At 40.8% G+C, this 12,171-nt stretch overlaps 2 protein-coding genes across 4 annotated transcripts in view; one reads left to right on the forward strand and one right to left on the reverse strand.

Moving 5' to 3' along the window:
• Nucleotides 1–1,610: 1,610 nt before the first annotated feature.
• On the reverse strand, nucleotides 1,611–11,702 carry Hspd1 (heat shock protein family D (Hsp60) member 1). Of its 2 annotated transcripts, none has more exons than XM_047544110.1 (12): nucleotides 11,546–11,702; nucleotides 10,245–10,420; nucleotides 8,526–8,778; nucleotides 7,980–8,062; nucleotides 6,752–6,847; nucleotides 6,118–6,211; nucleotides 5,705–5,873; nucleotides 4,000–4,099; nucleotides 3,273–3,518; nucleotides 2,739–2,913; nucleotides 2,324–2,502; nucleotides 1,611–2,236 (listed from the first exon to the last, which is right to left on the reverse strand). In XM_047544110.1, the coding sequence occupies exons 2-12, from the start codon at nucleotides 10,416–10,418 to the stop codon at nucleotides 2,084–2,086; spliced, it is 1,722 nt and encodes a 573-aa protein (XP_047400066.1). In that variant the 5' UTR covers nucleotides 10,419–10,420; nucleotides 11,546–11,702; the 3' UTR covers nucleotides 1,611–2,083. The 2 variants fall into 2 exon arrangements, with proteins under 2 accessions (XP_047400066.1, XP_047400068.1); XM_047544112.1 differs by lacking the exon at nucleotides 11,546–11,702 and adding an exon at nucleotides 11,327–11,432.
• Nucleotides 11,703–11,733: 31 nt separating this feature from the next.
• Nucleotides 11,734–12,171, forward strand: part of Hspe1 (heat shock protein family E (Hsp10) member 1) — a 34,733-nt gene continuing 34,295 nt past the window's right edge. The window contains exon 1 of one of the 2 annotated variants that reach the window (XM_047544114.1): nucleotides 11,734–11,973. In XM_047544114.1, the coding sequence (XP_047400070.1) occupies nucleotides 11,971–11,973 (3 nt within the window). In that variant the 5' untranslated portion in view covers nucleotides 11,734–11,970. The remainder of the gene's footprint in view (nucleotides 11,974–12,171) is intronic. The other variant, XM_047544115.1, reaches the window with a different exon arrangement.

Consider the following 12,171-nt stretch of genomic DNA (forward strand, 5'->3'; position numbering starts at 1 on the left):
TGGTTTGTGCTACTGCAAGACTTTACAATCAGATTATATTGCATACGTAGACAAACTCCCGACCAGTATCAATGCAAAGCCCAATCTCTTCTCTCTGCTCCTGACGGATCCACACCTGGCTTTGGCCATCTTCTTCGGTCCCTGCTCCTCATACCAGTTCCGCCTCACAGGCCCAGGAAAATGGGAGGGAGCCAGAAACGCCATCCTGACAGTGGGACCAAACACTCAAGGCCACCAAAACTTGAACTGTCCAAGAATCCCTGTCTTCCTTTGAAAGTTTCCTTAAACTACTCAGCTTTCTGGCTTTACTTGTGACTCCTTTCCTGATTTTTCTATAAGAAAAAGATCTTCCAAAAGACTCTTCTGATGCATAGAGTAGGTTACAGCTTTTGGCTCCTGCCTTCACAGTTATGAGCCCAGTCCTGACGCTGAAGGCTACCACCCTCCTCCCCAGCTGGCCCCAGGGGAGCCCCTGATATACTCCCCAGCCTCTCCCAGCTGTCATGTCTAATGCTAGAGGCTGATGCCCAAGATATCTGTGCACTGGGAGGTCCCACGTCATTTAAAGAAGAGAGCTGTCCTAGGCGGCTCACTGAGCAGTCAGACCTCTCCAGCAAAAATCTGTTCCCAAAGATCTCATCCAAGAGCCCCCGCCCACCTCACAAGACTGGTTTGCACTCAAATAACCCTTAAAAAAAAAAAAAAAAGCAGGACTAGGCATACAGCTTAGTGGCAAAGCATTTGCCTAACATGCACTAGGCCCTGGATTTGATCCCCTGCATTGCCAAAGACAGCAAGAGCATCTGCCTCAATGCCTAGCTTATAGCAGCAACCCAGTACCAAGCTAAGTAAAATCCCTTCCCACAAAGAGTAGGTACATTCTGTAGCTTCAAGACAGATATCTAGTACACTGAGCCAGAACTTTCACGTTACCAAAAAATAAAATGCATTGGGACATGGCTCAATGGTGCTTGCTTAGCATATCCAAATCCCTGGGTTTTATCCCCAGCACTACACACAAAAGGCCTAGACAATACACTATCAGATCAGATTCCCATTTCTACTATGCGTGCTGGAATGGCACACTCCTTATTGCCACTGACATAGGACTTGGCTTTGTTCATTTGTTGGCTCCCTGCAAGATACCATAGTTCCCACAAAAATAGGTTACCTTTTATGACCAGGTCTCAATACACCCAACATTTCCGCTATAGGATTTATGCCTTCTTTTAAAACTTCAATTACCAATGTAATAATGCAATTCAGTGTTAAGAAAAGATTAACGTGCCTGACTGGTGGCACACACCTGTAATCCTAGCGGCTCACGAGGCTGAGGCAGGAGGATCATGAGTTCAAAGTCAGCCTCAGCAACTTAGCAAGGCCCTAAGCAGCTCAGCAAGACCCTGTTTCTAAATAAAATATAAAGAAGGGCTGGGGATATGACTCAGTGGTTAAGCACCTCTGGGTTCAATCCTCAGTACCCCACCCCCGAAAAAAGCAACTTGAAAATTCTATAGATGCAGTGTTTTATACCTGCAAGCTCTGCCCCTCTGACCCAACTTGCCTTCATTCCTCCTATCTTGTAGATTATATAAAGGCTAACACAAATATTAACTTTAAACAAATTTTTATTACACAAAGGTTGCACATAATTGGATATTTCTTCTACTTTGTACACAATTATTCTTATTCTCCAGAAAGGCTGCTTCTGAACTTCTCATCTGATGATGGCAAGCACTAAAATCCTGGTTTTAGCAGAATAGTAGTAGAAATGCCTCAGTGATTTAAGTTGAAAGCAGTACACTGGTACATGGCTCTTGCACCCAGTATCAGGAATGTACAAATGTCTTTTTATTCAAAAATACAAAATAAATTATCTGTAGGCATGGACAATGACAGCAGTAAACCATTATATATTGTCAACTGAAACCAGTAACTGATGGTTATAGTGATTTTCTTAAACATCAACCAGCCTTTTCTTCAGTCATTTTCTTCACTGACTTCTCTGAAGTTATTGGTGAGGAACCCTGCCTTGAGCTTCCTGTCACAGTTCATTAATAATGGTAAAGCACTATTCTGAGAGTTAGAACATGCCACCTCCCATACCACCTCCCATTCCACCCATTGCACCCATTCCAGGGTCCTTTTCTTCTTTAGGAATTTCTGTAACTACAACTTCTGCTGTAGTTAACAGAGAAGCAACTCCAGCAGCATCCAGTAGAGCAGTTCTTACAACCTATAAAAAATATAATGAAATGTTATTTTTCCCATAGAAAACTGAGTATAACTTATTTAATGAAATCTTAAATATGCAACTATTTACCTTTGTTGGGTCAATGATTCCTTTTTCCACCATATTCACAAAATCTCCAAGCATAGCATCATAACCAACTTCTGAGGAACTCTGCAGAATTTTCTCAACTATCAGAGATCCTTCAACACCTGCATTCTTAGCAATGGTCATTGCAGGAATTTTGAGTGTTCTTTTAATGATTTCTATGCCTACAAAGTAAACAAACGTTTAGCAAATTTACTTCCTTTTGGTAGTAATTATAATACAATTCTGATGTGTGAGGATACTGATATAGGAAAATTCAATCCTGCCATAGGTAACATCATCCCCCCATAAGGTGATAATTTATCAGCTCCCTCTGGCACTGCCACTATATTATTCTACTTTAGTTATTCAGGAAACTAAAATCAGGTCTCAAGTAAACTCATTTGAAAGTTTTATTTACCAATTTTTTGATCTTCATTAGCTGGAGTTAGTGAGTCCAAGGCTGGAATGCACCGAAGCAGAGCACAACCCCCACCCAGAACAATGCCTTCTTCAACAGCAGCTCTTGTAGCATTGAGGGCATCTGTAACTCTGTCTTTCTTTTCATTCACTTCGACATCACTTGTCCCACCAACCTGAACATTAAAAGAATTTCAAGTAGTATGGGCCTCTCCCATTCAAGATGAGGACCACCAAAAAAGTAATTAAAAAAAATAAAAGATGAAAAATTGAAGCTGGGTACAGTGGCACATGCCTGTATTTCTAGTGGCTCAGGAGGCTGAGGCAGTAAGAATGTGAGTTCAAAGCAACTTAGCAAGGCCCTAGCAACTCAATGAGACTATCCCTAAATTAAAAAAAACAAACAAAACAAAAAATATATATATATATATATATATCCCAGTGGTTAAGCATCTGTGGGTCCAATCCCAATAAAAAAAAAAAAAAAAAAGAAGGCTCAGAACCCAAGATACTTCCCCACTACAATGGATCTTACCTTCAGCACAGCTACTCCATCTGAAAGTTTTGCCAGTCGTTCATTTAGTTTTTCCTTTTCATATTCACTAGTTGTGGTTTCTAATTGTTCTGCGATTTCTTGAATACGCTTTTCAATTTGAGCTTTATCACCTTTTCCTTTCAAAAGCATGGCATCATCTTTGGTGACAATGACCTCTCCAACTTTTCCTAAGTCGTGAGGCTGAACATCTTCAATATTTAGGGTCAAACCCTCCTCACCAAACACCTATGAAAAAACATTGCAAAGTGAATCCTCATAGGTTACTGTGTCTTCCTTTGTACCAAATTTATTAACATATAATGCCAGTATTTTGACAAGAGAAACATCTTGAAATACTGTATATATTTTTTGAAATGAGATTTCAAAGCACTGGTAGTCCAGAAGGAGACTTGAATATAGTACTTTCATTACATTTCCAGCTTCTTGATCATCACAACTGTCAATTAGTATTATTTAAAAACACCCAAGGTCTAAATTCCTTAAGTTCTATATCCTTTCTATCATATTCTTTCACAACTAAGAACAGATATATAGTCAATAAGCCCATTCTTATATCAGACTCATGGCAAGTTAAAGAAAGGGACCTAATCTAACTCCCACTTTCCAAATATCCAATAGAAACAGACAGAAGATGTTTACTCATACATTTCAGACCTGGAAGCATAAATAACATTCAGTAAATGAATATCACATTTATTTAACTTACTGCGCCCCCAGTAGCAATAGCCATATCTTTAAGTTGGTTTTTTCTGTTGTCACCAAAACCTGGAGCTTTAACTGCAACAACCTGAAGACCAACTTTTAGCCTGTTAAGAACATTAATGATAAGATTTAATAGAATAAAAATGCTTAACTTGTGGTACTATTAAGATTACTTAGGACTGCTGCCACTGGTTTTCTTTCTTCTTTCCTAACTACAATTAAGACTAGAAAGATACGAGATAGAGGACTATTTTCTAACTCATATTCATATTCCTATGTGACTTCCTTATTTTAATAAACTGTCAGTCTCACATTCCAATTCAACAGCTAGACCCAAGAACCAAAAAGACATCATGTTAGGTTGAAAGGTATACTGATAACTATTTTATGACTGGTACAAATAGTAGTAATAAATATTAAATTTGAGTCTTCTAATGAACAGTTTACTCTATGGGTTCCCACTTAATATTAGAAACAAGTTATCAAGTATAAAAAAGCAATGTTCTAAATGCATTCCTTTAAACTAAATGTTATAAAAGAAGCTGACTGGCAGTATTAAGTTCACCTGAAATTTTATCAGGTTAATGAATACTTGGAATATAGAATGAAAGAAATGTCCACCTGAAAGCAGATTGTAGAATAGAAGCAATATTCAGATTTTGAGTCAGAGCTGGTCTATTGTATTGAAGCAAATAGAAATCATAAGAGTAAGCTATGATGATAGGCCAAGTGCATCAGATATCAACTTTACAGCTATCAGTCTGTACAACCAAATCTGTTGGCTTTAGGGGCTGTGAATGTAGCTTTGCATATGTGAGGCCTTGTGTCGATCCTCAGCATGGCAAAAAACAAAAAAACCCCAAACATCAATGTAGGTAGGCTTCAAATTTCACCATGTACAAGGTTTTTCTTGGCACCCACTTCCCACACACTGGAAACCTAAGCTAAGAAAACCTCCACATTAAGCAAGCTCACTTAGAACTTTTGGGTCAAGTCAAGGTATGTCATCTCTGAAACACATCTATGAATTTGTACATTTTCACTATAACAAAATTAGAAAGTTTAGCATTTGATATGTCTCAATCTAGGTATACCTCTAAGATAAAGAATATGCATCTTAATAATACCTGAGATTCTGTTTATAGCATGAACACTACTTATCTTAAAATTCCAAAATTTAAATGCATACTAATGAAGAGAACTCACTTGAATGGTAATTTCTTTTTCCAAACAATTTATTAAATGTTTAACAGAATAAGTGTCTAATCACCAAATTCACTTAGATCTTCAATTTTTAAAGAATGAGTTATTTATTTATCTGTTTATTTTTTCTTACCTGTTTAATCTGAAATTACATTCTAAAAATTATTTTTTGATCAAGAAAACTTTTTTATTACTCTAGGCACTAACAGGTAAATCAAGCCAGATGTGACAGCACATGCCTATAATCCTAGAGATAGAGGAGGCTGAAGCAGGAGGATGTAAAAGTTCAAAGTCAGCCTTAGCAACCTAATGAGACCCTAAGCATTTTTTAAAAAGAAGGCTGGGGATGTGACTCAGTAACTCCACACCCCTGCATTCAACTTCCAGTACCAAAAAACAAAACACAAGTGAATCAAATGTGGAGATACACAATAAAGATCTCAAACAGCAATATAAAGTAATTATTTCCCCTACAAATATAAACCATCAAATACACTGCCTATTACCTGTTCAAAACAAGTGTACTTAGAGCTTCTCCATCAACATCTTCAGCAATTATGACCAAGGGTTTCCGGTGAGCATTGGCAATTTCAAGAGCAGGTACGATGGACTGGACGCTAGATATTTTCTTTTCACTCAATAGAACATAAGCATCCTGGAATTCACATTTCTGACCTGCAAAAATAATGTACATTTCAAATCAAAGTTTAACTACTGAGAATATGACTGCAACTTATTTAATGAAAAGTTAAACCAAAGTTTCACTGTCATTTAAAAAAAAGTGGTGAATGAGTTCATGTTTTCCTCCATTTACTATAATTTTTAGAACATTACAAACCTGTTTTTTAGAGGTATGCCACCAACTAATGCCTATAGTGTGAAATACAATAATGAAGTGTATTTTAAAATTTTTTGTTACCTTTTGATGTATTAATGAAGTAGGGAGAAATATAACCTCGATCAAACTTCATGCCTTCGATAATTTCTAATTCATCATTGAGTGTTTTTCCATCCTATTAAATGGTCAAAGAATTAGGTATAGGTATTTAACTGATAAAACACAAAACTTGAAATTATAGACCTAATTAATAAAAATACACCCCACTGGTCATAAGTCATTTAGAAAGGAGTATGCAAATTCCTAGAGGACCCAATTCCAATTCTCCAACAATTCCCAAAACTGCATATTTGAATAATTCTAACAGCTGGATAAAACAGTATCACCTAAGTTAGGACAGATTCATTGCAGGAAACCAAAACTATCAATTCACCCAAAACCCAGTAAGTATAAAGTCTGTAGAGATGTGAAGAGTACACATTAAGGAATAAAACAGAATATTCTAGCCAAAACCCATGGATTGACCTTTTCTACTTGGAAAACTTAAGTTTCAATTATCAGATACCTCATTCAAGCTATCATTAAAATACAAAGTTGCCAAGCAGATGCAGTGGCTACTTAGGAAACAGAAGGATGGCTTGAGCCCAGGAATTCAGGGCCAATCTGGGCGACAAAGCAAGATCCTGTCTCAAAACAAAAAACCAAACACACTTACCTTTACTGTGATCACACCCTTTCTTCCAACCTTTTTCATTGCATCAGAAATGATGTTGCCAATTTCTTTGTCTCCATTTGCAGATATTGTAGCAACCTGAAATAATTGTTACCCATCAAAATTAAATGGTAATGCTATTATCCTTAATCAACTCCCTTCTCATGTCCTAGCAACTTCCAAACCTTCTACCCAGAAGAGAAGATCATTTATGATATAATAGTTTTTCCCCCTCTTTTCGTACTAGATACTGAACCTGCGACCTCACACATACTAGATAAGCACTTCGTCAATGAGCAACACTCCAGGCCTTTAAAACTTTTTTAAAAAAAATTTTGACACAGGGTCTTGTTGCTCAGGCTGGTAAGCAACTTGGGATCCTCCTGCCTCAGTCTCCCTAGTAGCTGGGATTATAGGTGTGTACCTGGTGGTATAATAGTTTTAATTAAATATTGGTTCTCTGGTTCAATGTTTTTTAAATCCATTACTTTGAAGATGGAATAAATACATTATCTTAGACAAAAACCCATCTCATTATTTTTCTTTGGCAAACAAGGTGATCTCACAAACCGACATAAGGGGTAGGAGTTTAATTCTGTAATAAAGTGCTTTGCCTAGCATGTGCAAGTCCCTAGATAGGATCTGTAGCTTTGCAAGTAAAAGCACTTCTGACAAGAGCTAAGAACATCTTCACATGTATATGAATCCATTTTATAGCCACGTAGAACTAATAACCCATTAAGATCCAAATTATGGGGCTAGGGATGAGATTGGTGGTCTTGCCTACCATGTATGTGCATAGGCCCTGGATTTTATCCCAAGCACAAAAAGAAATGAAAAAAAAAAAAAAAAAAATCCAAATCATGGTCATAGAATGTCAAATATGTTTTAGGACTGCTGGGCATGGTGGTATATGCAGGCAATCCCAGTAACTTGGGAGGCTGAAGAAAGAGGTAACTTCTGGGCCAGCATGGACAACTTACCAAGACCCTGCTTCATAATATAAAATAAAAAGGACTGGGGTATAGCTCAGTAGGGTAAAGCACCCCTGGGATTCAATCTCCAGTACTGAAAAAAACCAAAATAACAAACTAACCCATACATACTATTAAAAACAACAAACCTTTATCATAATTTACATATATTTCTAAATTTACTTATTATGATTCATTGTAAACAAACGGGATACAACTTGTTTCTCTGGCTGCATAACATATTATGATATCCTTACCTGGGCAATTTCTTCAGGAGTTGTCACAGGTTTAGACTGCTTCTTAAGTTCCTCAATTACAGCATCAACGGCTAACATCACACCTAGTTCAAGAACATATATTGTGATGCTTGGATTCATTACTTCCATGTGCAGTAGATATTCTGAGATGACTAATGGTGCTATAGACTGAACCCAAGGGTTGCAGGCATGCCAGGCAAGCAAGCATTCTACCATTGAACTATATACCTCGGCCATGACAAATATTTTAATTTCTTAAGTCTATATACAGCTTTTGTGCCAGTGCTCTTCCTAATCAATGGAGTTGGATAATATGCAATGAAACAGTAACTTAAGATTTACTTCGTAAATGAAGTCCCACAACACCAAAATTATTTTGAAAACGACCAAGGAAAGGTCAATTTCAAGTCTTCCTAATTCAAGCATTCGGCCTGTTTTCAACAGTTTCACCCAACAACTCTAAATGACACAAAAGAACCCAACAGGAGAATATCATACTTCAATAATAGAACTTTTAGTAGTAGTAGTGACATAAGACATTCCTACCTCTTCTGATTTCCACAGGATTAGCACCTTTGCTAATCTTCTCAAAGCCTTCCTTCGCAATAGAGCGTGCCAGTACAGTAGCAGTGGTGGTACCATCCCCGGCCTCTTCATTTGTGTTATTGGCAACATCTTGAACAAGTTTAGCTCCAATATTTTTGTATTTATCCTTTAAATCAATTGACTTTGCAACAGTCACACCATCTTTTGTTACTTTGGGACTTCCCCAACTCTGTTCAATAATTACCGTTCTTCCCTATAATTGTAAAAGGAGAAAAATGTGAAAGACTACTCTTAAAAGGATTATTTAAATTTAAAAAAAAAAAAAACTGCCTTTAAAAATAAATTAACTATTTAAAATCAGAGGTTGTTTAAATACAAGTTGTGTCATTCTTATCAGTCCCACAACATGAATCTCAAGGGCAAGTTCATCAACATTCTTGGTCTACAAATGACCTCTTCACTTCTCTGCCAAGAGCATTAACTTTAAAAGAGGTATTATGGGAAATGAAAATCCTAGGGACTAAAAGAATACCATCTTATAAAATGAACAAGAACAGGACAAACTACAAAATTCCAGAACATTTTTAAAATGTCATACTTAAGTTCTGGCTAGTGCCTGTTTGCTTTAAATTCACTAAAATAACCAGCAAGAAAAGAAAGTCCACATTAAACACAGCACATATAGGAATGGCAGTTTGGGGATCTCAACCAAGCTGCTACTTTCAATTCTTGAATGTGAAACAGAATATTTTATAACTGAGCAGATAACCATTATTTGAACTAGCTTCAATTTGAAATGAAGCATCACTTGGCTGCATACCCCCTTCAAAGGCTTTCTTAAAATACTGTCACTCAGTATTCAATGATTTAGAATTTTATATATGCTTTGGAAGGAGAGATGGCATAAAAACTTCCCCTCTGGGGAGGAAAAATGAGAAGCTATTGTTTAATGGGTAATAGTTTTCCAAAAGCAGATTTTAAAAAGTTGTGAAGCTGGATGGCAGGGATGGTTGCAAATGAAAATATACTCAATGCCCCTCAAGTGTTCACTTAAAAAAAAAAAAAAAAAAAAAAAAAGACAAAATTTTAGTTAAGGTGGCATAGGCCTATAATCCCAACTACTCAGGAGGCTGCAGCAGGAGAATCAGGAGAATCAGGCAAATTGGAGGCCAGTCTGGGCATCTTAGAGAATCTGCTTCAAAATAAAATAAAAATGGATGGGGATGTAATTCAGAGGTAAAGCAATTACCCAGCATTCAGAAAGCTCTGGATTTCAATCCTCAACAAGGTAAAAACAGGTAAATTTTGTTATGTATATTTTACTACAATAAATACATGCACATACATACACACTCCTGAGATATTATAAGACATAAGTTATGCTCTTTTCTCTATACTTAACACTAACTACTGGGAAAAGATCCAAAACTTAATTCAGGCAGGTAATCAAGATTAATTGTACTTTACAGTTTTAAGAATCCACCTTGAGTTATAATTTACTTCCCTGATTACATCACACATTGTACAAAATAAACGGTCAATCTGGCTGAAGCGGTTTAAGTTTTAAGACTACTGGGTCTAAACACAAAAAAACACCGTCCCCAGAAAATTCAATAATTTCAAATTCTTTAAGTATTGTTGCCTAGTTCAGTGTGATATCTGTATCAACAAAACGTTATTCCCTAATAATATTGTAATTAAAATAAAGAATACTGATACCTTTGGCCCCATTGTAACAGCTACAGCATCGGCTAAAAGGTCTACACCTTGAAGCATTAAGGCTCGGGCATCCGCACCGAATTTTACATCTTTGGCATAAGCCCGAGTGAGATGAGGAGCCAGTGCCCTAGACACTGGTCTCATCTGGCGAAGGACTGTGGGTAATCGAAGCATTTCTGGAGGAGAAAAGATGATGATCAATAATAGCACTATCCGTGTGTCCCAGTACAGTCATGTCCACCTGGGTAACAGAATACGCAAAGTTCGATGTGAGCCTGGCTGACCTCTGATTCCACCACTATGCCTGGGCCTTGGAACGCGGCGCTGTTTTTACAACTATTAACCCTGGCTCAGAAGGGATGCCCCCAGGCCTGACCTACAGCCCTAGCACAAAGCACATCCAAGTCCTTACCCATGGCCACCTACCCCAGTCGCTCCAAACGAGTTAATATTTCACCAATAAAAATGGCCTTGAAAGAAGAACCACTCCAAAAATGCCCTATGAAACCAAGACAGGAGCGCTAGAGAGGCAGGTTACCAATTCCAGTATTTCTGGCGGTGCAAAAGGCCACTCCGCAAAAAAGTCTCCATGTATCCGCTCGCGGTTACTGTATCAGAACAGATATCAAGGCCGCGATGCTGAGGACACCCGCCCGGCCCACTCCACAACCCCACGTGTCTTCCCTTCAGGACGCCCCCAGCAAGGTCAAAAGTGGAGGTACAGTATCTCTGCTGCCAGCGGGGACAAAAACCAGTTCCTTCACCGAAGCCGCCACCCTCCCGGAGCCCTTCAGTCGACCAGGAGCGGGTTGCACCGGAGGGCCCAACTAGCTGCTTCCCCCAGATTCTATCCCGCAGGCAAGTCCGTCCTCCATCCCGCGCCTGGACCGAGCCCGCGAACCGTCCGCACGTGACAGGAACCCGCATGGCCCCGCGAGGCCTGGCTCTGGGGGCTGGGCCCACAGCGCCGCGGAGAAGTCGGGGCTCTAGCCCGCCAGCCCACTCAGGCAGGTCTGCGTTGGAGAAAGGCCTGCTCCGGGGTCGTCAGCCCCAGGACCAGGCGGCGGGGGGCAGCCGCGTACCTGCGGGGCGTCGGCAGCAAGTGCACGCGGCAAGGCAGGCCGTCTGCGGCGAGTGAGGGACAGAGTGCAGGGCGCACACGGCAATGAGCCCGTGTCCCCTCCCTCCGCCCCCCAGCCCCCCCGCCCTGCGGCACCGCGTGTGCGGGCGGCACCCGCCCCCTTCCCGTCGGCCGGGCCCGGCCATCTGCATACCCCGCGCGCGAGCCCCGCCCCTCCTACCTGCGGAGGGTCAGGCCAGCAAGCTCAGTCCTCTCGGGCCCACTAAGGCTGGTTCCCGGGCCGCTCCTGGTTCCAGAACTTTCCGGAAAGCGCCGCGCTCTCTGAGAGTCAAAGGTCAAATCTCGTCATTTCCGGGAGGGGACGCAGGGATGGTTCTTTCACCTCGGCTGGCTGCCTAGAAAAGCCTAGAAAGAGCTCTTCTTTTCTTCCGCCTCCCAACCCTCGCGTCAGTGGCCTGCGCAGAGTCCTCGGGACGAATCACGGCGCGCGCTGGCGCGGCCGCCCTCTCTCCCGGGGGCGGGGGCCGGGCAGGGTCGAGCGCGCCTGCGCGCGGGGCGGCCTTTTCACGTGTTCTGAGGGCCGGACTGCGGGTCTCTTTGCGGCGGCGGCGCGAGAGCGGAGTCCTAGCTGAGGCGGCGAGAGTCATGGTGAGTCCTGCCTGGCCCGGAAGCCGCTGGGTCTTGGTCGATCTGGGTCTAACGGGAAGCCCCCATCGGCCCTCTTTTGGGCCTGGCAGTTGGTGAACAACTTGGTGACCGGTGCCCACCTGTACCTCGGAGGAGCGAGACCCGCGCGACCCCTTCCTCCGCCACGGGGTTTTTGGACGTACGCGTGCCGCAGGCGTG

This window comes from Sciurus carolinensis, chromosome 3 (assembly GCF_902686445.1).
Source record: "Sciurus carolinensis chromosome 3, mSciCar1.2, whole genome shotgun sequence".
NCBI classification, from domain to species: Eukaryota; Metazoa; Chordata; class Mammalia; order Rodentia; family Sciuridae; genus Sciurus; species Sciurus carolinensis.

What these genes read in the sequence shown, in the direction of transcription:
- Hspd1 (XM_047544110.1), bottom strand. Translation starts at nt 10,418, where the DNA reads ATGCTTCGATTACCCACAGTCCTTCGCCAGATGAGACCAGTGTCTAGG. An exon ending in CTTCATTAATACATCAAAAG is followed by an intron (nt 5,874 to 6,117) that starts GTAACAAAAAAT and finishes TTATTTTTGCAG; the next exon opens with GTCAGAAATGTGAATTCCAG. An exon ending in TAATGAAGATCAAAAAATTG is followed by an intron (nt 2,503 to 2,738) that starts GTAAATAAAACT and finishes TTTACTTTGTAG; the next exon opens with GCATAGAAATCATTAAAAGA.